This window comes from Salvelinus fontinalis, chromosome 36, assembly GCF_029448725.1.
Source record: "Salvelinus fontinalis isolate EN_2023a chromosome 36, ASM2944872v1, whole genome shotgun sequence".
Taxonomy (NCBI): Eukaryota; Metazoa; Chordata; class Actinopteri; order Salmoniformes; family Salmonidae; genus Salvelinus; species Salvelinus fontinalis.
In genome coordinates this window covers 1,819,721-1,844,653 of record NC_074700.1, presented here as the reverse complement: position 1 = coordinate 1,844,653, position 24,933 = coordinate 1,819,721, and the positions used below count along the sequence as shown (strand labels likewise).

The 24,933-nt window shown below is 41.4% G+C and overlaps 1 protein-coding gene across 6 annotated transcripts in view; it reads left to right on the top strand.

The window, feature by feature from the left end:
• LOC129835036 (ELAV-like protein 2) overlaps positions 1-24,933 on the top strand; it is a 128,976-nt gene that overhangs the window by 88,780 nt on the left and 15,263 nt on the right. For all 6 annotated transcript variants that reach the window (XM_055900375.1, XM_055900376.1, XM_055900374.1 and 3 more), the window contains one exon: positions 2,589-2,692. In XM_055900375.1, coding sequence (XP_055756350.1) covers positions 2,589-2,692 — 104 coding nt within the window. The remainder of the gene's footprint in view (positions 1-2,588; positions 2,693-24,933) is intronic.

The window sequence follows — 24,933 nt, the reverse complement described above, 5'->3', positions numbered from 1 at the left end:
GCAACGTCAGCGCAAGAACTTCGTCGGGAGCTTCATGGGTTTTAATGTCGGAACAGCCGCACACAAGCCTAAGATCACTAATGCGCAATGCCAAGCGTCGGCTGGAGTGGTGTAAAGCTCACCGCCATTTCGACTCTGGAGCAGTGTAAACACCTTCTCCAAACTAAAGTTTGGTGTAATAGTGGTCTGGGGCTGTTTTTCAAGGTTTGGGCTAGACCCCTTTGGTTCCAGTGACGGGAAATCTTAACGGTACATCATTTAATGACATTATTGACGATTCTGGGCTTCCAACTTTGTGGCAACAGTTTCAGGAAGGCCCTTTCCTGTTTCACCATGACAGTCCCCCGGTGCACAAAGCGAGGATCATGCTTTGTTGAGATCGGTGTGGAAGAACGACTGGCCTGCACAGAGCCCTGACCTCAACCCTATCGAACACCTTTGGGATGAATTGAAACGCAGACTGTGAGCCAGGCCTAATCACCCAACATCAGTGCCCGACCTCATTAATGCTCTGTGTGGCTAATGACACTGAATTAATTTAGTTTTCAAGGTCTGAGTACATATGTGCCAATGTGTTAACTTTTTTTTTGGGGGGGGGGGTGGGGTTAAAATAAATAATAATCCGTTTACTGGCAATATGGTATGTTGCATGTGTCTCAGCACGGCTAAATTTGCATATACATGGCTACCACAAGGGTAAACACATATGTGAGGTAATCTATCACGTTACAATTCAGAGAAAATGACTGCCAAACAGTCACGTATAATAAACGAACAAAGACCCTAGATTGCTTCGCCACCTGAATCGTGAATGTCTAGTAAACTGGGACATTTTATTAAAGCAATTAAGACTTGACAGTCATTGATATTGTTGTGTTAATTGAACATTGCATCTACTGTTTTAGCTGGCTGAATGGATGAAATTCCCCACAGCAATGTTCCAACATTTGGTGGAAAGCCTTTCCAGAAGAGTGGAGGCTGTTATGGCAGCGAAGGGGGGACTGACTCCATATTAATGCCCATGATTTTGGAATGAATGTTTGACGAGTATCCTTTTGGCCATGAAGTGTATTTCCAGCTTTTGTGACATATTGCGTTATTTTATGACTGTTTTTTCAAATGTTGTTCCTCTGCCAAGAAGTTTCCTTTCGTTGTAATGAATTCTTTAGTCATTTTTTTATTTTTATTATTAACTTGTCAAATACACTTGATGACACTGTCAAGAAGCATTATAATCATATAAGCCAAATAGGCCTATCACGTACATGCCCTTATGTCAGTGATCAGTCAAAAAGAGGGTGTCTTGTCCTGCATTCATCTTGTCCGACATTCATCCCAGTCATCAGCAACAGAGCATAAGGGAAGGTATATTTCTTTCTGACATCAATGTGTGCGCAATTACAATTATAATTTAATATGTTACATTTCAGAAAATGTTATATAACATAAACATACTGTTGACAGGTGGGCTATGGTGTGTTAGGTTTTGTGGGTTTTGACACTCTTATGTTGGTGTCATAACCAGCCATAACATAACACAATATGTCACAACAGGTCTAAATATGCGTCACGACGGTGTTATGACAGTGTCATAACGTGTTAGACGCTGGCTGTCAAGTAAAGTGTTTACCGTTGTTTCAAATGCTGACCGTTGTATGTGGCTTCCTGTTTTAGAATATCCTGTGGTTGAAAACATTTTGATTGAAAGGGATTGGCGGTCTACAATAGATTACTATGCTGTCGCTGGATAGGAAGTAGTGTTTAGAGCATCAGGGCTGCACTGGATTGGCAGTAATTAGGAATTAATGTATTTTTTTTTGTGTGTGTGGTGTAGGGCCGCACCATTGAGGCTGCAAGTTCATCATATGCCCTTTTAAATTTGAACTACTGTATTGTATTCTAAATCAAATCAAATTGTATTGGTCACATACACGTGTTTAGCAGATGTTATTGCGGGTGTAGTGAAATGCTAGACTAGATACGGACACATCGTGTGTGTCCTGTTGGATTCTGGGTTAACTTTGGAACATTGCTACCCTAGAGACATGATACATCAGAAGTAAGATTATAGTATCTGAGGGGTGATAGAGACTGGTTTTTACATTAGAAGTTAATGGTTACCTGTAGGAGCCAGATGGCTTTGGAATGTGCTGGGTGGATGGGAGGAAGTCACAGGATTGCTATAGGGGATACGGGTGGAGATCTTTGGATTAGGCAAATGAGGGGTTGAGGTCAGGTCAGATCCCCTTAGGGTAATAAACCATTATTTCTCCCTTATCAGTTTGTCTTCCTGTCGAACCATATAATATGTAAGGATTGGAGAGGAGGAGGAGTGCCTAAATTGGAGTATATATATACTTGTGATGGTGGAAACATGTTTTGTCTAATGTAGCTGTATTGATCCACTAGGAAGAATAAACTTGGTTAAGCTTTCATAATGTCCGTTGAGTTTTTTCTCGGAGAATTAGAACCTAACCGTCCATATCTAGTCTACTGCATTGATGTGGCCTACTGTGTGTGGTCAAGACAAACCGGATCTGATCACAGCCAAGCTTGTAAATTCTAATTGGTTTGTTTTCTGATTGCAGGGCAGAGCCTAGGTTATGGATTTGTGAATTACATGGACCCAAAAGATGCAGAAAAAGCCATCAACACCTTAAATGGCCTGAGACTTCAGACCAAAACCATTAAGGTAAGCACCTGATCTCTATCGGGTATTGCATGTGATTGTTCATTCAATTGTCCATCATGATGGTAGTTTTAGTACACTGAAAAAATATATAAACGCAACATGTAAAGTGTTGGTTTCATGAGTTGAGGAGTATTTGTCATTCCTTTTGTGTGGAAAAACTCATTCTGATTGGGTGGGCCTGGCTGCCCAGTGGGTGGGCCTTGCTGCCCAGTGAGTGGGCCTATGCCCTCCCAGGCCCACCTATGGCTGCACCCCTGCCCAGTCATGTGAAAGCCATAGATTAGGGCCTAATGAATTCATTTCAATTGACTTACTTCCTTATATGAACTGTAACTCAGTAAAATCTTTGAAATTGTTGCATGTTGAGTTTTTATATTTTTGTTTACACATAGTATCTCATGGCAAAAATAACCATTTCATGGTAGTTGTGTGCTGTCCACATGTTTTAACATCCTGTCTTTTATTAAGGTGATGCGTTGTGAGGAGATAGCCTTTAATAACTGTGTCGCTATGAGGCCTCAAGTAAAGTAAAACTGTTTCTATGGCTGCATGTGCTGCCTTAGCTCGTAGAGCGCCTGTGTATGATGCCGGTACAGGGAGGGGGCTCACTTACTAGCATTCATCTGGCAGAGCAGGTAAAGATAGATGTGCTGGAGAAAAAACAATTTGCTTCGTACACTGCATCAGGACCTGTGAATGCAGGGGCTAATTTATTGGATGCGGTTTTCCATGAACCGTACATACACAGCGTTGGCCTGATCTCGAGGGGGAGTGCAGGGGGGAGAAAATGGCTGCTTGCGAAAACGTATTCAGTGATAATGAAGGGATTTTGAATGGCACCAAATTGTGTAATGCAAGTTTGATTACCGTTAATGTATATCGAGGACTGGAGATGTGGCATGTGGCGAGCACCATTGTATATGCATGAATCAAACATAAAACAGGGCTTTTTCTCCCCGCCCCCTTCCGAACCGCAACACAGGATCGGTTTTATTAATTTTCTCATCACAAATCACCTGACATTCTTCAACTGCTCTGTCAGAAATGCAAATACACCCCAGTGAGTCAGCAGAATATACTTTGCAAGTAATAGTGTCAAGTGAAGTGTGAAGGTGAAACTGGGGGAGAGAAGGGATGGGCATAATGGAGTGTGGGGGGTTCGAAGCTTTCACTTTCACCTGTCTTTCCTTTAGGTTAATGAGAGGGGGACGTACGAGAGGGATGTGGACGGGGCGGGGGTCTCATCGATCGGGGAGCACCAAAAGGGATCCTATTTGGAGGTTTAATTTAAGCAAGTGAATTTTATTGATAGAATCCGTCAGGTGAGATTGCAGACGGTCTTGGTGGAGGACTATTTAGCGGATCTGACACTATAATTAAATACGCCCGCAAATCACTCGCCAGATAATAGACGGCCCTGTCTCACACACAGACCCGTAGGCAGCCACGAGGCACGGGGAGGAGCAGGACGCAACAGCCATGACTGCTCCACACTGTCCTCACACACTAGCTGTGTCCGAATACCCATACTAGCATACTACATACTTACACTACATATTATTTACTCATCATCGCATACTATTTACCACTTACCGTTTAATAAATAGTATGCCACAGCCGCAATGCAGTAGTAGTTCCTGACTGACCGAGGAGGTGGGGCCGAGTGCTGGTGAATATTTCAGAATTAGACATTTCCAATTTGATTAATTTCTCTCAACTCTGAATGGAATATGAATGGAGTTATAGGCCTACTCAGGCTAGTTATAGGCAGACTATCACATTTGACCTCAGCCAATATTGCCCATCTACAGTGCTTTCAGAAAGTATTCATATCCCTTCACTTATTCCACATTTTGTTGTTAAAGCCTGTATTCAAAAGGGATTATATTTTGTCTCATCTATCGACACACAATACCCCATAATGACAAAGTGAAAACACTTTTTTTTACATTTTTGCAAATTTATTGAAAAGGAAATGTGACTGGCCGCCTCAAATCAGTCATATGTAGAACAATTTGAAATTGGGTTTTTTACATTGGTAAAAAGTGGACTCAGAGCTAAAAAATTGTACATCATACACAACATTTTTCAGGAACAATGGGAAAGTAATTCTGCTTTCAAAGTTGATAAACTTGTAAACTCACTTTTGAATGGAATTTTTAAAATGTACTTAAGTATCAAAAGTAAAAGAATAAGTAATTTTAAATTCCTTATATTAAACCATTTTTTATTTTATTTTTATTGATGGATAGCCAGGGGCACACTCCAACACTCAGACATAATTTACAAACAAAGCATTTGTGTTTTGTGAGTCTGCAAGATCAAATGCAGTAGGGATGACCAGGGATGTTCTCTTGATTAAGTGTGTGAATTGGGGAAAAATTCTGTCAAAATGTAACGAGTACTTTTGTGTGTCAGGGAAAATGTATGGAGTAAAAAGTTTTATTTTGGAATGTAGTGAAGAAAAAGTAGTACTTTTAAGTATTTTTACTGAAGTACTTTACACCACTGCCCAAATGCCTGCACACCAGTACATTAGCATACTTTATATATTGTTACACACGCACTTATCACACAGTATTCCATACAATAGCTAAGGTCATGCAACCGGAGTTGAAACCTGAGTGAGGTGCACATGTACAGTATATAAACAGATGCATGTGCCATATATTTATGTGGTGGACACTTGATACGGTCACATGATATTGTTGTGCTATGTCACAAAATCATGTGACGACTACACATATCAATATTCATTTTATATATCAATATTTTGCTCAATAAGTCTTGCTAAGTGGATGGGTCTCTACAGAAGGTGTAAACGGTACAGGCAAATGGTTACTTGCATAGTAGCAATATCAGAAAGAGATAGTGTCAATGTAAATAAAATAATATACAGTACACAAACAATATCAATAACAATAGTGATAGACGAGGTAGTTATATGCATACAATCAGGGGTAAAGTGGCTGAGCAGAAGGATATAAAAAAAATAGTAGCAGCAACGTGTGTTAGGAGAGAGTCATTTTAATGGAGGCACTGCAGATAGTGCTGATGACTTGTCTGTCCAAACCACGCATGAGCAAGGGAATATATATTTGGAGAGCCTGTTTCTGTCCTGTCCTTGACTTTGGTGCAGGGCATGTGATGTCCATAGCCTCTTCGTCACAAAACTCCCTGATCCTCTCAAAAATATACATTTGTCTAATCAAAACGTGTCTATAATCAAAATGTGTTATTTATGATTTACATACAAGTGTTGTCATCAATTCCTTGTAGAGATGCCACACTGCTGCTTTTGTCACATGGGATGGCATCAGCTTTCCACCAAAGTGTTTGTGTCCTGGGTGGCATCCTGATAATACTTTTTCATTATCCTCTGTGTAGTTGTTGATGAAGTTCACTACTCGCTGCAAGTCCTCATGCTTCAGGTGTAACCTGTGCTTGCTTGGGCCAGCTCTCTTCTTGATGGGAGGCATTAGACCATTATCCTTGTATGACTGGTGGAGGACAGTCAGGCATGTTCAACTGATGCTGAAAGATACATTTCAGATACAAATATTTTGGCATTATTATACAATAGATGCGAAATGGCATTCTGAGAACATCACTACACACAGTTCATACACGTAATGTTAGCTAGCCAGCCATCTAACGTCAGCTGGCTAGCTAACAGCAAGCTTTAACTAGCAATAAAAACCGATTGTCATAGCAAGCTAAAGTTAACAAATTTGTTTGTTAGCTAGTTAACATTCGGCTATAACTAGCAATGCGAAATGGCATTCTGAAAAAACATCACTGACGTTACACACACTTCATACACATAACTTAATGTTAGCTAGCAAGCCATCTAACCTCAGCTAATGTTAGCTAGCTAACAGCAAGCTTTAACTTGGTCTTTTGTTTAGACATGTAACGTTAGCTAAAAAATTAACTATAATCCCAATCCATAATGTAAAGTTTCTAGCAATACAAACCGATTGTCATAGCTATGACAAAAGTTAACCAAATAGATTAAATATTAGCTAGTTAGCTAGCTAACATTAGGCTACAACTAACAGTGCGAAATTACATTCTGAGAAAACATCACAAACGTTACACACTTCATACACATAAATTAATCTACAATGTCTAATTAAATAAAAATGTTTTCACCTAAATCAGGGATTTCCTCATCATCTGATTAATTTTCAAAGTCAGTCAGCATGGCACAATCGTCCTCCAGAAGTAGTCCATCACAACTTTTTCCCACTGACCTTTGTCGATAGTGCCTGATAAATTCAGGGCAACTGTTATTGAACAGTAGCAACATATTTGCAGTTCTCTGTGGCTAACGTTATATCTTTTCGAACAAACTGCAATAGAAAGGATGATCTACGCATAATGAGAAGCTCACTTTATAGACACAAGATGCTACACTGCAGACAAGTCTGAAACTCATCTCTCGGCATGTTCAGACCACTCATTATCGCAGCCAATCATGGCTAGCGGGAAGGTTCCTAACTTTTTCTTTGGCTAAAGCTAGGCTCGTAATTTAACAGATGTATTTGTATTTACAGATGGCACAAAAGTTTTATTAAGGCACATGACATTTCTTATGGTCGAGAAGGCATTTCTGCCAAACACGCATTTTGATAAAAAAAAAAAAAAAATCTGTCTCACCTGTCTCACCTGTGAAGTTGTGCATTCCAGGTGACTACCCCATTAAGTTGGTTGAGAGAATGCCAAGAGTGTGCAAAGCTGTCAAGGCAAAGGTTGGCTATTTGAAGAATCTCAAATATGAAATATATTTTGATTTGTATAACACTTTTTTGGTTACTACAAGATTCTATATGTTATTTCAAAGTTCCGATGTCTTCACTTTTATCCTACAATGTAGAAAATAGTGAAAATAAACAAATCCCTTGAATAAGTAATTGTCAACTTTTGACTGGTACTACGTATGTATGTACAGTTGAAGTCGGAAGTTTTAATCTATTTGGCTAAGGTATATGTAAACTCAGTTTTTCACAATTCCTGACATTTAATCCTAGTAAAAAATCCCTGTTTTAGGTCAGTTAAATCACCACTTTATTTTAAGATTGTGAAATTTCAGAATAATAGTAGAGAGTGATTTATTTCAGCTTTTATTTCTTTCATCACATTCCCAGTGGGTCAGAAGTTTACATACACTCAATTAGTATTTGGTAGCATTGCCTTTAAATTGTTTAACTTGTGTCAAACGTTTTGGGTAGCCTTCCACAAGCTTCCAACAATAAGTTGGGTGAATTTTGGCCCATTCCTCCTGACAGAGCTGGTGTAACTGAGTCAGGATTGTAGGCCTCCTTGCTCGCACACACTTTTTCAGTTCTGCCCACAGATTTTCAATAGGATTGAGGTCAGGGCTTTGTGATGGCCACTCCAATACCTTGACTTTGTTTTCCTTAAGCCATTTTGCCACAACTTTGGAAGTATGCTTGGGGTCAATGTCCATTTGGAAGACTCATTTGCGACCAAGCTTTAACGTCCTGACTGATGTCTTGAGATGTTGCTTCAATATATCCACACAATTTTCCTTCCTCATGATTCCATGTATTTTGTGAAGTGCAACAGTCTCTCCTGCAGCAGAGCACACTCACAACATGATGCTGCTACCCCCGTGCTTCACAGTTGGGATTGTGTTCTTCGGCTTGCAAGCCTCCCCCTTTTTCCTCCAAACATAACGATGGTCATTATGGCCAAACAGTTCTATTTTTGTTTCATCAGACCAGAAGACATTTCTCCAAAAAGTACGACCTTTGTCCCCATTGTTAGCTATAATATTGTTATAATGCCTTCATTATTAAAGCAGACGTGGTTGTAACACTTTGCTGCACCCCACAGATGAACCAGTTCTGCCTGTGCCAGATACTAACCTTACTCCCACACACACAGAGAGAGATGGCTGACACAAACCATTTATGAGCACTGATAAGGCAGGGGGGCGCTCTGACCTCAGGGGGGCGCTCTGACCTCAGGCGCCAGTTGCTGGTGTCTGCTTCAACATCTTGTCAATACAAGAGACAACCCAGACCGGCATGGCACTCAACGAGCATGCGCATGCATACACACACACACACACACACAAACCCCTGTTTCAGGCGGGAGTTCCAAGGACAAAGAACACTACTGAGAACCAATGGAACATTGATATTAGCCTGAAGGGGACCGCCCTCCACTCACAGCGACCAGTCAGGAGAGCAGAACTACTAGAATCTACCTACGTCATTTCACTGTATAAAATGTATTGCACAATATGAGTCGGGGCTCCTCCTGCTAGCTCCCTCTGAGCTAAATGGACGAGCCCGTGCACGTGTTGTCAGATATCTTTGCAACTTATTAAACTGCCTTAAATATCATACCTTATCCACCTGGTCTAGCGTCTCAACTTGGTCTCTCTCTTCTAGTAAATATCATCAATCTTTAACACCATGTGCAGTTGCAAACCGTAGTCTGGCTTTTTTATGGTGATTTTTGAGCAGTGACTTCTTCGTTGCTGAGTGGCCTTTCAGGTTTTGTCAGTATTGGACTTGTTTTACTGTGGATATAGATACTTTTGTACCTGTTTCCTCCAGCATCTTCACAACGTCCTTTGCTGTTGTTCTGGGATTGATTTGAACTTTTCGCACCAAAGTACATTCATCTCTAGGAGATAGAACCTGTCTCCTTTCTGAGAGGTCTGACGGCTGCGTGGTCCCATGGTGTTTATACTTGTGTACTATTGTTTGTACAGATGAACCTCGTACCTAGAGGCATTTGGAAACTGCTCCCAAGGATGAACCAGACTTGTGGAGGTCTACAAGTCTACTTTTTCTCTGGGGTCTTGGCTGATTTCTTTTGATTTTCCCATGATGTCAAGCAAAGCGGCACTGAGTTTGAAGGTAGGCCTTGAAATACATCCACAGGTACACCTCCAATTGACTCAAATGATGTAAATTAGCCTACCAGAAGCTTCTAAAGCCATAACATAATTTTCTGGAATTTTCCAAGCTGTTTAAAGGCACAGTCAACTTAGCGTATTCAAACTTCTGACCCACTAGAATTGTGATACAGTGAATAAGTCAAATAATCTGTCCGTAAACAATTTTTTGGAAAAGTGTCATGCACAAAGTAGATGTCCTAACTGACTTGCCAAAACTATAGTTTGTTAACAAGAAATTTGTGGAGTGGTTGAAAAACGAAGTTTAATGACTCCAACCTAAGTGTATGTATCTATCTATGTACACTACCGTTCAAAAGTTTGGGGTCACTTAGAAATGTCCTTGTTTTTGAAAGAAAATCTATTTTTTTCGTCCATTTAAAATAACATCAAATTGATCAGAAATACAGTGTAAACATTGTAAATGATGGAAACAGCAGATTTTTTATGGAATATCTGTAGGGAAACAGAGGCCCATTATCAGCAACCATCACTCCTGTGTTCCAATGGCACGTTCTTTACTAATCCAAGTTTATAATTTTAAAAGGCTAATTGATCATCAGAAAACCCTTCTGCAATTATGTTAGCACAGCTGAAAACTGTTGTTTTGATTAAAGAAGCAATAAAACTAGCCTTAGACTAGTTGAGTATCTGGAGCATCAGCATTTGTGGGTTCGATTACAGGCTCAAAATGGCCGGAAACAAAGACTTTCTTCTAAAACTCGTCAGTTTATTCTTGTTCTGAGAAATGAAGGCTATTCTATGCGAGAAATTTCAGAGAATCTGAAGATCTCGTACAACCCTGTGTACTACTCCCTTTTCAGAACAGCGCAAACTGGCTCTAACCAGAATAGAAAGAGTGGGAGGCCCCGGTGCACAACTGGGCAAGAGGACAAGTACATTAGTGTCTAGTTTGAGAAAGACGCCTTACGAGTCCTCAACTGGCAGCTTCATTAAATAGTACCCGCAAAACTCCAGTCTCAACGTCAACAGTGAAGAGGTGGCTCCGGGATGCTGGCCTTCTAGGCAGAGTTGCAAAGAAAAAGCCATATCTCAGACTGGTCAATAAAAAGAAAAGATTAAGATGGGCAAGAGAACACAGACACTGGACAGAGGAACTCTGTCGCCTCTTCACTGTTGACGTTGAGACTGGTGTTTTGCGGGTACTATTTAATGAAGCTGCCAGTTGAGGACTTGTTTCTCAAACTAGACTTTACACTTTAATGTACTTGCCCTCTTGCTCAGTTGTCCTTTTTTTGGGCATTAGGCTACACTTTACAATAAGACTCAACTCTGACTGACCGCAGCATCTATCGATAGTCTAAACTATGACACAAATTGGGGGATTATTCACACCTAGCAAAGCTATTAGACTATCCTTTTGTTAATTCATGGAGGTGTAAATGTTTCAGTCAGTCTCTCTCCTATCTCACAAGAGTCCTGAATTGAGCAACAACAAAAAAGTTCAGCGAACTTGGGTAAATGCAATGGCGCCATTACACTTGACATGTGGACTGATGATTTTAGACAAATAGTACGCTTGTGCCTTACAGACCACTACATAAACTAAGAGTGGCTGTTGTCCACCACGAAGTGGGACAGTGCAGCTGAAAACTGCAGTTAAAAACCTCTTATGGGCAGGACGCTAGCGTCCCACCTGGCCAACATCCGGTGAAATTGCAGAGTGACAAATTCAAAATACAGAAATAGTCTAATTAAAAATTCATAAAAATAGAAGTGTTATACATCAGTTTAAAGATGAACTTCTTGTTAATCCAGCCACTGTGTCAGATTTCAACGGCGAAAGCATACCATGAGATTATCTGAGGACAACGCCCCGCTTACAAAAGCATACAAACATTTTACAACCAAGTAAAGGAATTACAAAAGTCAGAAATGGCAATAAAATGAACCTGTTTGGGCTGCAGGGGCAGTATTGAGTAGCCTGGATAAAAGGTACCCATTTCAAACGGCCTCGTACTCAATTCTTGCTCGTACAATATGCATATTATTATTACTATTGGATAGAAAACACTCTCTAGTTTCTAAAACCGTTTGAATTATATCTGTGAGTAAAACAGAACTAATTTTGCAGCAAACTTCCTGACAGGAAGTGGAAAATCTGAAATCGATGCTCTGTTCTAGGGCCTGCCTATAAATGTGATTGATATGTATTAGTATACATGCACTTCATACGCCTTCCACTAGATGTCAACAGGCAGTGAGAGAAGAAATGGAGTGTATATCTTGATCTGAGGTCGAATACAAGCTCTTGGCATGACGTGACACCAATTCCTGTTTTCTGGAACGTGCGAGAAGGGACCGGGTATTGCCTTCTGAAAAGCTGTCTTTATAGACGACTAATATCTCCGGCTTTGATTTTATTTGATAAATGTGACAATATCATCGTAAAGTATGTTTTTTCAATATAGTTTTATTAGATTATTGAACATTTTTCGGGACGTTAGGCGTGTTGCGTTGTCTGCGTTTGTTCACGAAGGAGAGCTTCGCGCCACTTTGCTAGCTTTCCGTGCTAATTGACTGGAGAAGAGGACATTCTAAAACCAAACAACGATTGTTCCCGACAAAGGACCCCTTGTACAACATTCTGATGGAAGATCATCAAAAGTAGGACCCATTTTATGATGCTATTTCATATATCTGTCGAACATGTGTACTATTCGTTTGCGCCCAGATTTTGGGCACTCTCTCGCTATAACGTAAGCTGGATGTCGTAACATAAATATACGTGGTGTTTTCACTGTAAAACATTTTAAAAATCGGACATGTTGGCTGGATCCACAAGATGTTTATCTTTCATTTGCTGTATTGGACTTGTTAATGTGTGAAAGTTAAATATTTCTAAAAAATATCTTTTGAATTTCGCGCCCTGCACTTGAAGTGGCTGTTGTCATATTGCCTTTGAGCCAGTAATCAACTGGCTCAAAGGCGGTCACGACATGCAGACGAATACATCGTAACAGTACCGGTAAAGTTCGTCGAAACATGTCAAACGATGTTTATAATTAATCCTCAGGTTGTCTATTGTCTAAATAATCGATAATATTTCAACCGGACAATAGCGTCTTCAATAGAAAGGAAAAACAACGAACGGCGCGCAATCGGTCACATGCGCAAAACAGCTCTGGTTCATTCTGCATGCCACTTACAAAATGGTCTCATTCTTCCTAATTTTTCAGAATACAAGCCTGAAACAATGTCTAAAGACTGTTCACATCTAGTGGAAGCCATAGGATCTGCAATCTGGGCCCTAAACCCAACATACTGTATAGGCATTCAATAGAAAAGTACCCACATCAAAAAATATCCCACTTCCTGGATGGATTTTCCTCAGGTTTTTGCCTGCCATATCAGTTCTGTTATACTCACAGACATTATTTTAACAGTTTTGGAAACGTTAGTTAGTGTTTCCTATCCAATACTACCATGCATATGCATATCCTAGCTTCTGGGCCTGAGTACCAGGCAGTTTACATTGGGCACCTCATTCATCCAAAATTCAAAATACTGCCCCCTACCCAAGAGAGGTTAAAATAAGGCCAGCGATTGTGAAAGAATACTTGAGGGTCTTGTTGATTTCCTCTGCAGCTTCAAGAGGCCTACTGTCCACCTGGTAATTGTGTGGATCCAAAGGATAAAGCTTCACCTACAGATGGATGTGTGGTTTCCGAGAGAACCCAGCTGCAAGCCTGCGACCAGGCACGGTGGATGACATCCTTTTCCTGCACAGCAATTTGAAGAAATCCAGAGATGATTTGTTCTCTAATATTAGAAGGCTCTTTAAAGCGATTTGAGTTGTCAATGTGCCGCATTGCGTTGTGAAAAATAAATATATATATCGTTCTTAATTCATGGCATAATTTCTTTTTAGCCAAATGTTGAATAGACATGCAGTCAAATTAAATGATTCAGGAAAAGAGGAATAAGAGCCTACTGTCTCTACTCATAAAATATTTACGCTAAATAAATTATTATTTTGTTGGGTAACGGATCGGCTCTCGGAACTCATTAAGAGGTGGCTTCTATATTCAATATCATTCACTCAGAAGGTTAAACCCATAAGTATTAGGCCCACAGTAAATTAAATTAGATAACCAGGTTAATTTCTACTTGGGTTATAATGATTCATGGCATGGGGAAGTTATAATGTCAAAGTTATGGGTGGAGTTAGAAATTTGACTGTCAGAAGAATTACAATGGAAGTAAACTTTTAATCCGTCTGTCTGCATATTTGAAGACATGGCACATAAGGGTGCAGTGAGATTACCCTATGGGTTGGATGATACACTTTTTCAAGATGATTGACAACAAAAGTATCATTAAAAACTGAAAATCAACCAATGTCAGTCTTTAAATGCTTTATTATCCAAATGTTTTGTAAGTATGTGGGTGACTGAGATAAACAAAATGGTGCAGTTTGAGGCCATGTGGCAGGGAGTGATGCGGGCACTGGAGATGGGGTTGTGAGCAGGTGGGTCTGGGTAGGTGTGATGTAGTTGTCGTTTGTACAGTGCCTTCAGAAAGTATTCAGACCCCTTGACTTTTTACACATTTCGTTATGTTAGAACCTTTTTCTAAAATGAATTAAATTGTTATTTCCCTTCATCAATCTACACACAATACCCTATAATGACAAAGCAAAAACAGGTTTTATAAAAAATGCACTTACATTCAGACCCTTTACTTAGTACTTTGTTGAAGCACCTTTGGCAGCCTTGAGTATGACGCTATAAGCTTGGCACACCTGTATTTATGGAGTTTCTCCCATTATTTTCTGCAGATCCTCTCAAGCTTTGTCAGGTTGGATGGGGAGCGTTGCTGCACAGGTCTCTCCAGAGATGTTCGATCGGGTTCAACTCCGGGCTCTGGCTGGGCCAATCAAGGACATTCATAGACTTGTCCCAAAGCCCACTCGTGTGTTGTCTTGGCTGTGTGCACAGGTTCTTGTCCATTTGGAAGGTGAACCTTCGCTCCAGTCTGAAGACCTGAGCGCTCTGGAGCAGGTTTTCATCAAGGAACTCTCTGCACCTTGCTCCGTTCATTTTTGCCTCGATCCTGACTAGTCTCCGAGTCCCTGCCGCTAAAAAAACACCCCCACAGCTGATGTTGCCACCACCATGCTTCACCGTAGGTATGGTGCCAGCTTTCCTCCAGATTTGAGGCGTGCCATTCAGGCCAAAGAGTTCAATCTTGGTTTCATCAGACCAGAGAACCTTGTTTCTCATGGTCTGAGAGTCTTTGGTTGCCTTTTGGCAAACTCCAAGCTGGCTGTCATGTGCCTTTACCTTAGGAGTGGCTTCCATCTGGCAACTTTACCATAAAGGCCTGATTGGTGGAGTGCTGCAGAAATGGTTGTCCTTCTGGAAGGTTCTCCCATATCTACAGAGGAACTAGAGCTCTGTAAGAGTGACCATTGGGTTCTTGGTCACCTCCCTGATCAAGGCCCTTCTTCCCTGATTGTTCAGTTTGGCCGGGCGGCCAGCTCTAGGATGAGTCTTGGTGGTTCCAAACTTTTTCCATTTAAGAATGATGGAAGCTAATGTGTTCTTGGCAACCTTCAATGCTGCAGAATTTTCTTGGTTCCTTTCGCTAGATTTGTGCCTCGACACATTCCTGTCTCGGAGCTCTACAGACAATTCCTTCGACCTCATGGCTTGGTTTTTGCTCTGACATGCACTGTCAACTGTGGGACAGTTGTTTGCCATGTCCAAATCATGTGCAATTAAATGTACCACAGGTGGACTCCAATCAAGTTGTAGAAACATCTCAAGGATGATCAATGGAAACAGGATGCACCTGAGCTCAACTTTGAGTCTCATAGCAAAGGGTCTGGAAACTGATGCAAATAACATATTTCTGTTAATTAAAAAAAACTGTTTTTCCTTTGTCGTTATGGGGTATTGTGTATAGATTGCTGAGTTTTTAAAAATGTATTTAATCCATTTTAGGGTATGGCTGTAACATAACAAAAGGTGGAAAAAGTCAAGGGGTCTGAATACTTTCCGAAGGCACTATATGTGTATGTGCCAAGGCTATATGACTGCGCCATCAACTTGTTTTTTTTAACAGACATCACTTGCTGCTTATATTCAGTCAACACATATTTTAAGAATATCATGGAGTATAATTGAACATTTTAGTTTCAATTAGAATAAAATCCTTAGTGTAACAAACGTTTCATTATGTAATATGCTACAGTCCAGTTACAGCTTCTTCTGACAAAGTAGAAACACAAAAATATACATTTTTTTCGGGTGTGCATGCTGGACAGAGGAATAGCAATTCTTACACTTTTGTTCTAAATTCAATCACCCTCGTCTTCATTCTCCATCATTTATTTAATTAAAATTAAATGTTAAAGTCGTGCACAATTATCAGTTTATATGTGGTTTATATCGCCCATTCATTGACAGCATTCATTCAGGTAGAGACACATTATTGCCTTGGGACCCAAAAGCATAATCAGAGCTCTAACTCCCCCTTGCTGTGGTCTGGAGAAATGAAGCAGTGACGCGGGGTAACGTACTAAACTACAAAATACCTCTACATCACGCGGCATAATGTCAAAATGTTTAATTGAGGAACCACTGTAGTTGTAATGGAATAATACAATAAAAACGAAGTGAATAGTTAAATTATATTTATACTATAATTGTAACATTTTTACCCATGTTATTGAGCCCATTTCTGGAATTGCAACTTATATTTTAGATGGTGTCAGCATAATTTTTTCAGGAGTAGAGTATCATTTTGAAAAGTCACCAGAACTGAGATTCTCAGTCCTTCTACATACAAATTATCCCAGAGAGGACTGGAATTGGTCAAACTCTCAGTTTAAAACATGGACAAAATTATCCTCTTTCCCTAAAAGCATGATGCTCATGGCTTTCTTACATGAAAGGGGAGGTTAACTTGGCCCCAGACAATCGATCTAAGATCTACTTAAATTTAAGTAACGGGATTTGTTGTTGTTGCTTTAACCCCCAAGTTTAACATCCTGGCGTTTTAAACCATACTCTAGTTTTGCATACTGAGAAAGTGTCATGTGCGATTGCGTTGTTTCCCGTTATTTGTTGATTTCGGCATCGCCATTTCTAATTGATCAGCTGTTGTCAAAAAGAGTATGACATCAAGTCATTTAAAGTATAATCGAAATGTCGCATACTATTAAACATATTTTTTCGCATACTCATAACGACCTACTATTTAGGAAGCAAGTATGGGTATTCGGACACAACTCTCTCAACACCTAAACTCTCAGTGTGTGTGTGTGTGTGTGTGTGTGTGTGTGTGTGTGTGTGTGTGTGTGCCTGCGCCTGCATAGAATGATGGTATCCTCAGTAAATTAAATTGATAGGGCTGTTCAGGGATGTCATGATATATTGACCCTCAGGTAGAGTAGATAACTATCTCATACGTGGATGTGTTTTTGTACAAATCTATTTATGACTATACTGGAGACGTTAGTTGGGCACATTGTTGGAGAGGCAATACACCCTCACAGGTTGTGTGCAGAAAACATATGATTGGTCTAAAGATACAGTGGGTCTTCCTTTAAAAGTTGTGTCATACTACAGCACACCTTGTTGGCTACCACAGAATTCTATGGCACGTTATTTAATTGTCAGCCATTGCTACCATTCACCTTTCTAGGACACACGTTCCGCTAGCAGAACCCCTCGACAACATTCCGCTGAAAAGGCAGCGCGGGAAATTAAAAAATATTTTTCGGAAATATGTAACTTTCACACATTAACAAGTCCAATAGAGCAAACGAAAGATAAACATCTTGTTAATCTACCCATCATGTCCGATAAAAAAAATAAATGCTTTACAGCGATAACACAACATATGATTATGTTAGATCACCGCCAAATCCAAAAAACACACAGCCATTTTCCCAGCCAAAGATAGGAGTCACAAAAAGCAGAAATAGAGATAAAATTAATCACTAACCTTTCATGATCTTCATCAGATGACACTCATAGGATATCATGTTACACAATACATATATGTTTTGTTCTATAATGTGCATATTTATATCCAACAATCTCAGTTTACATTGGCGCCATGTTCAGAAATGCTCCAAAATATCCGGAGAAATTGCAGAGAGCCACATCAAATAACAGAAATACTCATCATAAACTTTGATGAAAGATACATGTTTTACATACAATTAAAGATACACTTGTTCTTAATACAACCGCTGTGTCAGATTTCAAAAAAACTTTACGGAAAAAGCAAACCATGCAATAATCTGAGACGGCGCTCAGATAGAAACAAAATTTCTCCGCCATGTTGGAGTCAACAGAAATCAGAAATTACAATATAAATATTCCTTTACCTTTGATGATCTTCATCAGAAGACACTCCCAGGAATCCTAGTTCCACAATAAATTGTTGTTTTGTTCGATAATGTCCATTATTTATGTACAAGTAGATACTTTTGTTAGCACGTTTAGTACACATATCCAAACGCTCGTGCAGGTCCAGGCGAACGTCGGACGAAAACCTCAAAAAGTTATATTACAGGTCGAATAAACTTGTCAAACTAAGTATAGAATCAATCTTTAGGATGTTTTTATCATAAATATTCAATAACGTTCCAACCAGAAAATTCCTTTGTGTCTATAGAAGTAATGGAACGCAAGTCGATATTATGTGGAATGCACGTGACCAGGACCTGGCTCTCTGCCAGACCACTGACTCAAACAGCTCCCATCCGGCTCAACTTCACAGTAGAAGCTTCTTTCAACGTTCTACAGACTGTTGACATCTAGTGGAAGCGCAAACAGATCCATATCCCACTGGAATTTCAATATGCGATTAGTTGAAAATCCATCAGCCTCAGGTTTTTGCCTGCCATATGAGTTTTGTTATACTCACAGACATCATTCAAACAGTTTTAGAAACTACAGAGTGTTTTCTATCCAATAGTAATAATAATATGCATATATTAGCATCTGGGACAGAGTAGGAGGCTGTTCACTCTGGGCACGCTATTCATCCAAAGTGAAAATACTGCCCCCTATCCCTAAAAAGTTAATGCTAGTTAGTGCTAGTTTGACCACCAGAGTGCGTCTTTAAAGCATTTGAAAGCCTTCCATATTGGCTATACTAGAGAACTTAGGATATGGGATTTATTTTAAGAAATGCTTATTAATTAATTGGATTCATATTATGGTGTTTCTATTCCAATATTTTTTTTATCTTAACCCTCAGGGTTACTGTTAGGATGGAATGGAAAATATGGCGCTGTACATCATGACGGTCGGGAGTAGGCTACAGTACGAAGAGCATAATATTTCCACACCCTTAATTGTAGTCTAACCAATACCCAAACGGAGATTTAGTGAAAATAAAAATCTTGTAGATCAGCGCGAAACGGTGGTGAAATATTTGACCGTACACGGGTTGCTTCAAATCCTATTGCTTCTAACTTCAATATGCTTTTTAAATAAATAAGAGCTACACCACTTTTAACAGCACATTACTCAACACTAGTAAGACTCATGTTGCCTACAGTATATCTAAAAAATAAAATGTTTCAATGACGTGACTCTCTGCCAATAATTACATTTAGAGGATTGGAGGATTCTGAATTAATATCTAAGGGGCATTTTTCGTTAGGCAAATTTATCTGTGTAAGTATCCATTATTAGCCTTTATCTAATTCAAAATTAATGAATAGTAATTGTGTGCCACCCTAATGGACTCCCAATCACAGTTGGATGTGATAAAACCTGGATTCGAACCAGGGACTGTAGTAATGCCTCTTGCACTGAGATGCAGTAGCTTAGACCAAAGCGCCACTCGTATGGGCTATTAGCAAGACAATATATATTGATCATATTGTCCTGGTAATAGCCCATCCTAGAAACGTTGTTTGCAGAATTCACAGCCCGCTACGCTTGTGAAAAACAGGGTTAATATTAATAATACTTTTCCCTCCTTCCACTTGTTAAAGGTTCTAGGTTGTAACGTTTTTTGTTCAATTAATATATTTGAGTTTAACCACAATATTTGTTGTATTATTTGTTCTGTCTTTTCTGGTGGATTAAACTGAATTTGCAACCAACTTCCTATGGCTTGTTAAAAAAATGACGATATTTTGGAGTTTATTTCGTTTTCAAATAACCTAAAGTGAGCGAGAAAAAGGCCATTCTTGAACATGGGGTGAGACATTGTTACTCATTTGTAAATAAAGACAGTTTTTTATTTAGAATGATTAATTTGTGATTTTCGAGGGAGAGAAACCAAAAACCTGCCGACTCCTCATGGGTCTCCCGGTCGCGGCCGGCACGGTATTGAACCAGCAACACTGTAGCAACACAGTTTGCAATGCGATGGAGTGTCTTAGACCGTTGCGCCACTCGGGCACTGTACAACATGAATGGTCGGGAGTTTGCTACAGTACTACAGTAAGAGCAAAATAATCCTGACATTTCCACACCCTAACTGTAGTCTAAGTTTCTCTTAGAATAAAAACCTTAGTGAAACAACAGTTTTACTAAGTAATACAGAAGTTGTGCACAATTATCAGTTTCTATTTGGTTTATGTCGCCCATTCATTGTCAGAGACGCAGTAGCACCTTGGGACCCAAAACCATAATCAGCTCTAACTCCCCCTTGCGCTGGTCTGAAGCAATGAAGTAATGACACAGGGTACCGTACTAAACCACAAATGACCTCTATGTCCCGCAGCATAATCACAAAACTTTTAGTTAAGCAACCATTGTAGGCATATATTTCTCCCCTCATTCAGTTCTGTACACAGGTATGACCTCTGGAAACTATGCTGCCTGGCTCTCAGCTCCATCCCTCAAGTCTAACACAATATTTCCCGATTACATCCATACCAACTAGGGTTGGACATTTGAAATGATTTCACTATGTTAATAATATGGCATTTTTTGGGATGTCCGGATAGTTAAAATAAATGCTCTTGACCAATCATAATGACGAAAATGCAGAGGGCAAAAGTACCACAACAGCAGACAGCTGCTATTTTCCAGTAGGTTTTGGCTAACCGCAACAGTGAAAATGAAGTCTGATGTTCGTCATGATTCACCTGATTCGGTTTCAAAAAAGTTTTCTTGTGAGAGTTTTACATTGATCTGTGTCAGGTCTTGTGGAACCTCTGTTACTGCAGGTGAGTGCCTGTAATCACAATTTGAAGTGGGGAAAATGGCATAGTCTACCATGTTCAGGGCTGACTGGAGGGCTAAATGTGATGCACCACCTTGATTCGGTTCTAATTAGCAAAATTTGAAATTTTATTTTTTACATTGGCTAAAAGTAGAGACTCAGAGCTAGAAAATGGTAAATCATACACTGCAGTTGAGGAACAATGAGAAAGTAATTCTGCTTTGAAACCTGTAAAGCCCACTTATGAGAATGTTTTGGTACACCTACTGGAGAGCAATTTTTTGTCTACACCCATTCAGCATAGTTCACACACTCTTAAGCTTTAGCCCCACCCATCTCTTTAAGGCGTCATGTGTGAGGTCATGTGCTAAACAGAGTAACTAAAAGCGGTGAAAGTAGTAGCAAAAACACACTATCTAGTCCTTGGACTATATCATAATATAACTTTGGTGCAGGTCATGTTATTCACATGACAGTCTCTGGTAAACACACACTATATCAAATTAAATCAGTTTATTTGTCACAAGCACAGGATACAGAAGGTGTAAACGGTACAGTGAAATGGTTACTTGCATAGTGGGGTCTTTTGTTTAGACCCGTAATCACAACCCATACTACCATGCATCAATCTGTAGGTACCTTAAGCTAACCAACTAGGTTCAATGTCCAGCCCTTTCAAGCTTAACATCCTTATCATTTATCGCCCTCCAGGATCCCTTGGAGAGTTCATCAATGAGCTTGACGCCCTGATAAGTTCCTTTCCTGAGGATGGCTCACCTCTCACAGTTCTGGGTGACTTTAACCTCCCCACGTCTACCTTTGACTCATTCCTCTCTGCCTCCTTCTTTCCACTCCTCTCCTCTTTTGACCTCACCCTCTCACCTTCCCCCCCTACTCACAAGGCAGGCAATACGCTTGACCTCATCTTTACTAGATGCTGTTCTTCCACTAATCTCATTGCAACTCCCCTCCAAGTCTCCGACCACTACCTTGTATCCTTTTCCCTCTCGCTCTCATCCAACACTTCCCACACTGCCCCTACTCGGATGGTATCGCGCCGTCCCAACTTCGCTCTCTCTCCCCCGCTACTCTCTCCTCTTCCATCCTATCATCTCTTCCCTCTGCTCAAACCTTCTCCAACCTATCTCCTGATTCTGCCTCCTCAACCCTCCTCTCCTCCCTTTCTGCATCCTTTGACTCTCTATGTCCCCTATCCTCCAGGCCGGCTCGGTCCTCCCCTCCTGCTCCGTGGCTCGACGACTCATTGCGAGCTCACAGAACAGGGCTCCCGGGCAGCCGAGCGGAAATGGAGGAAAACTCGCCTCCCTGCGGACCTGGCATCCTTTCACTCCCTCCTCTCTACATTCTCCTCTTCTGTCTCTGCTGCTAAAGCCAATTTCTACCACTCTAAATTCCAAGCATCTGCCTCTAACCCTAGGAAGCTCTTTGCCACCTTCTCCTCCCTCCTGAATCCTCCTCCCCCTCCTCCCCCCTCCTCCCTCTCTGCTGATGACTTCGTCAACCATTTTGAAAAGAAGGTCGACGACATCCGATCCTCGTTTGCTAAGTCAAACGACACCGCTGGTTCTGCTCACACTGCCCTACCCTGTGCTTTGACCTCTTTCTCGCCTCTCTCTCCAGATGAAATCTCGCGTCTTGTGACGGCCGGCCGCCCAACAACCTGCCCGCTTGACCCTATCCCCTCCTCTCTTCTCCAGACCATTTCCGGAGACCTTCTCCCTTACCTAACCTCGCTCATCAACTCATCCTTGACCGCTGGCTACGTCCCTTCCGTCTTCAAGAGAGCGAGAGTTGCACCCCTTCTGAATAAACCTACACTCGATCCCTCCGATGTCAACAACTACAGACCAGTATCCCTTCTTTCTTTTCTCTCCAAAACTCTTGAACGTGCCGTCCTTGGCCAGCTCTCCTGCTATCTCTCTCAGAATGACCTTCTTGATCCAAATCAGTCAGGTTTCAAGACTAGTCATTCAACTGAGACTGCTCTTCTCTGTGTCACGGAGGCGCTCCGCACTGCTAAAGCTAACTCTCTCTCCTCTGCTCTCATCCTTCTAGACCTATCGGCTGCCTTTGATACTGTGAACCATCAGATCCTCCTCTCCACCCTCTCCGTGCTGGGCATCTCCGGCGCGGCCCACGCTTGGATTGCGTCCTACCTGACAGGTCGCTCCTACCAGGTGGCGTGTCGAGAATCTGTCTCCGCACCACGTGCTCTCACCACTGGTGTCCCCCAGGGCTCTGTTCTAGGCCCTCTCCTATTCTCGCTATACACCAAGTCACTTGGCTCTGTCATATCCTCACATGGTCTCTCCTATCATTGCTATGCAGACGACACACAATTAATCTTCTCCTTTCCCCCCTCTGATAACCAGGTGGTGAATCGCATCTCTGCATGTCTGGCAGACATATCAGTGTGGATGACGGATCACCACCTCAAGCTGAACCTCGGCAAGACGGAGCTGCTCTTCCTCCCGGGGAAGGACTGCCCGTTCCATGATCTCGCCATCACGGTTGACAACTCCATTGTGTCCTCCTCCCAGAGTGCTAAGAACCTTGGCGTGATCCTGGACAACACCCTGTCGTTCTCAACTAACATCAAGGCGGTGACCCGTTCCTGTAGGTTCATGCTCTACAACATTCGCAGAGTACGACCCTGCCTCACGCAGGAAGCGGCGCAGGTCCTAATCCAGGCACTTGTCATCTCCCGTCTGGATTACTGCAACTCGCTGTTGGCTGGGCTCCCTGCCTGTGCCATTAAACCCCTACAACTCATCCAGAACGCCGCAGCCCGTCTGGTGTTCAACTTTCCCAAGTTCTCTCACGTCACCCCGCTCCTCCGCTCTCTCCACTGGCTTCCAGTTGAAGCTCGCATCCGCTACAAGACCATGGTGCTTGCCTACGGAGCTGTGAGGGGAACGGCACCTCCGTACCTTCAGGCTCTGATCAGGCCCTACACCCAAACAAGGGCACTGCGTTCATCCACCTCTGGCCTGCTCGCCTCCCTACCTCAGAGGAAGTACAGTTCCCGCTCAGCCCAGTCAAAACTGTTCGCTGCTCTGGCACCCCAATGGTGGAACAAACTCCCTTACGACGCCAGGTCAGCGGAGTCAATCACCACCTTCCGGAGACACCTGAAACCCCACCTCTTTAAGGAATACCTAGGATAGGATAAAGTAATCCTTCTAACCCCCCCCCCCCTTAAAAGAGTTAGATGCACTATTGTAAAGTGGTTGTTCCACTGGATATCATAAGGTGAATGCACCAATTTGTAAGTCGCTCTGGATAAGAGCGTCTGCTAAATGACTTAAATGTAAATGTAAATGTAAATGTTAGCTAGCAATGCAAATGGCTTTCTAATATTACTACACAGCTCATACAAGTAACGTTAGCTAGCGAGCCAGCCAGCTAATGTTAGCTAGGTAGCGAACAGTACGCTTAAACTTGCAGTGAAAACGACTTTGTCAAAATTACAAATGCATAATATCTGAAAATGTAGTTAGACTCTTAACCGTATACAGTGCGTTCGGAAAGTATTCAGTCCCCTTGCAAATGTATTAAAAATAAAAAACAACTTATTTTCATAAGTATTCTGACCCCTCGAAATTGAGCTCAGGTGCATCCTATTTCCATTGATCATCCTTGAAATGTTTCTACGACTTGATTGGAGTCCACCTGTGGTAAATTCAATTGATTGCACATGATTTGGAAAGGCATACATCTGTCTTGATAAGGTCCCACAGTGCATGTCAGAGCAAAAACTAAGCCATGAGGTCAAAGGAATTGTCCGTAGACCTCCGAGAATGGATTGAGGCACAGATCTGGGGAAGGGTACCAAAAAAATTCTGCAGCATTGAAGGTCCCCAAGAACAAAGTGGCCTCCATCATTCTTAAATGGAAGAAGTTTGGAACCACCAAGACTCTTCATAGAGCTGGCTGCCCGGCCAAACTCCGCAATCAGGGGAGAAGTGCCTTGGTCAGGGAGGTGACCAAGAACCTAATAGTCACTCGGACAGAGCTCCAGAGTTCCTCTGCGGAGATGGGAGAACCTTCCAGAAGGACAACCATCTCTGCAGCACTCCACCAATCAGGCATTTATGGTCGAGTGGCCAGACAG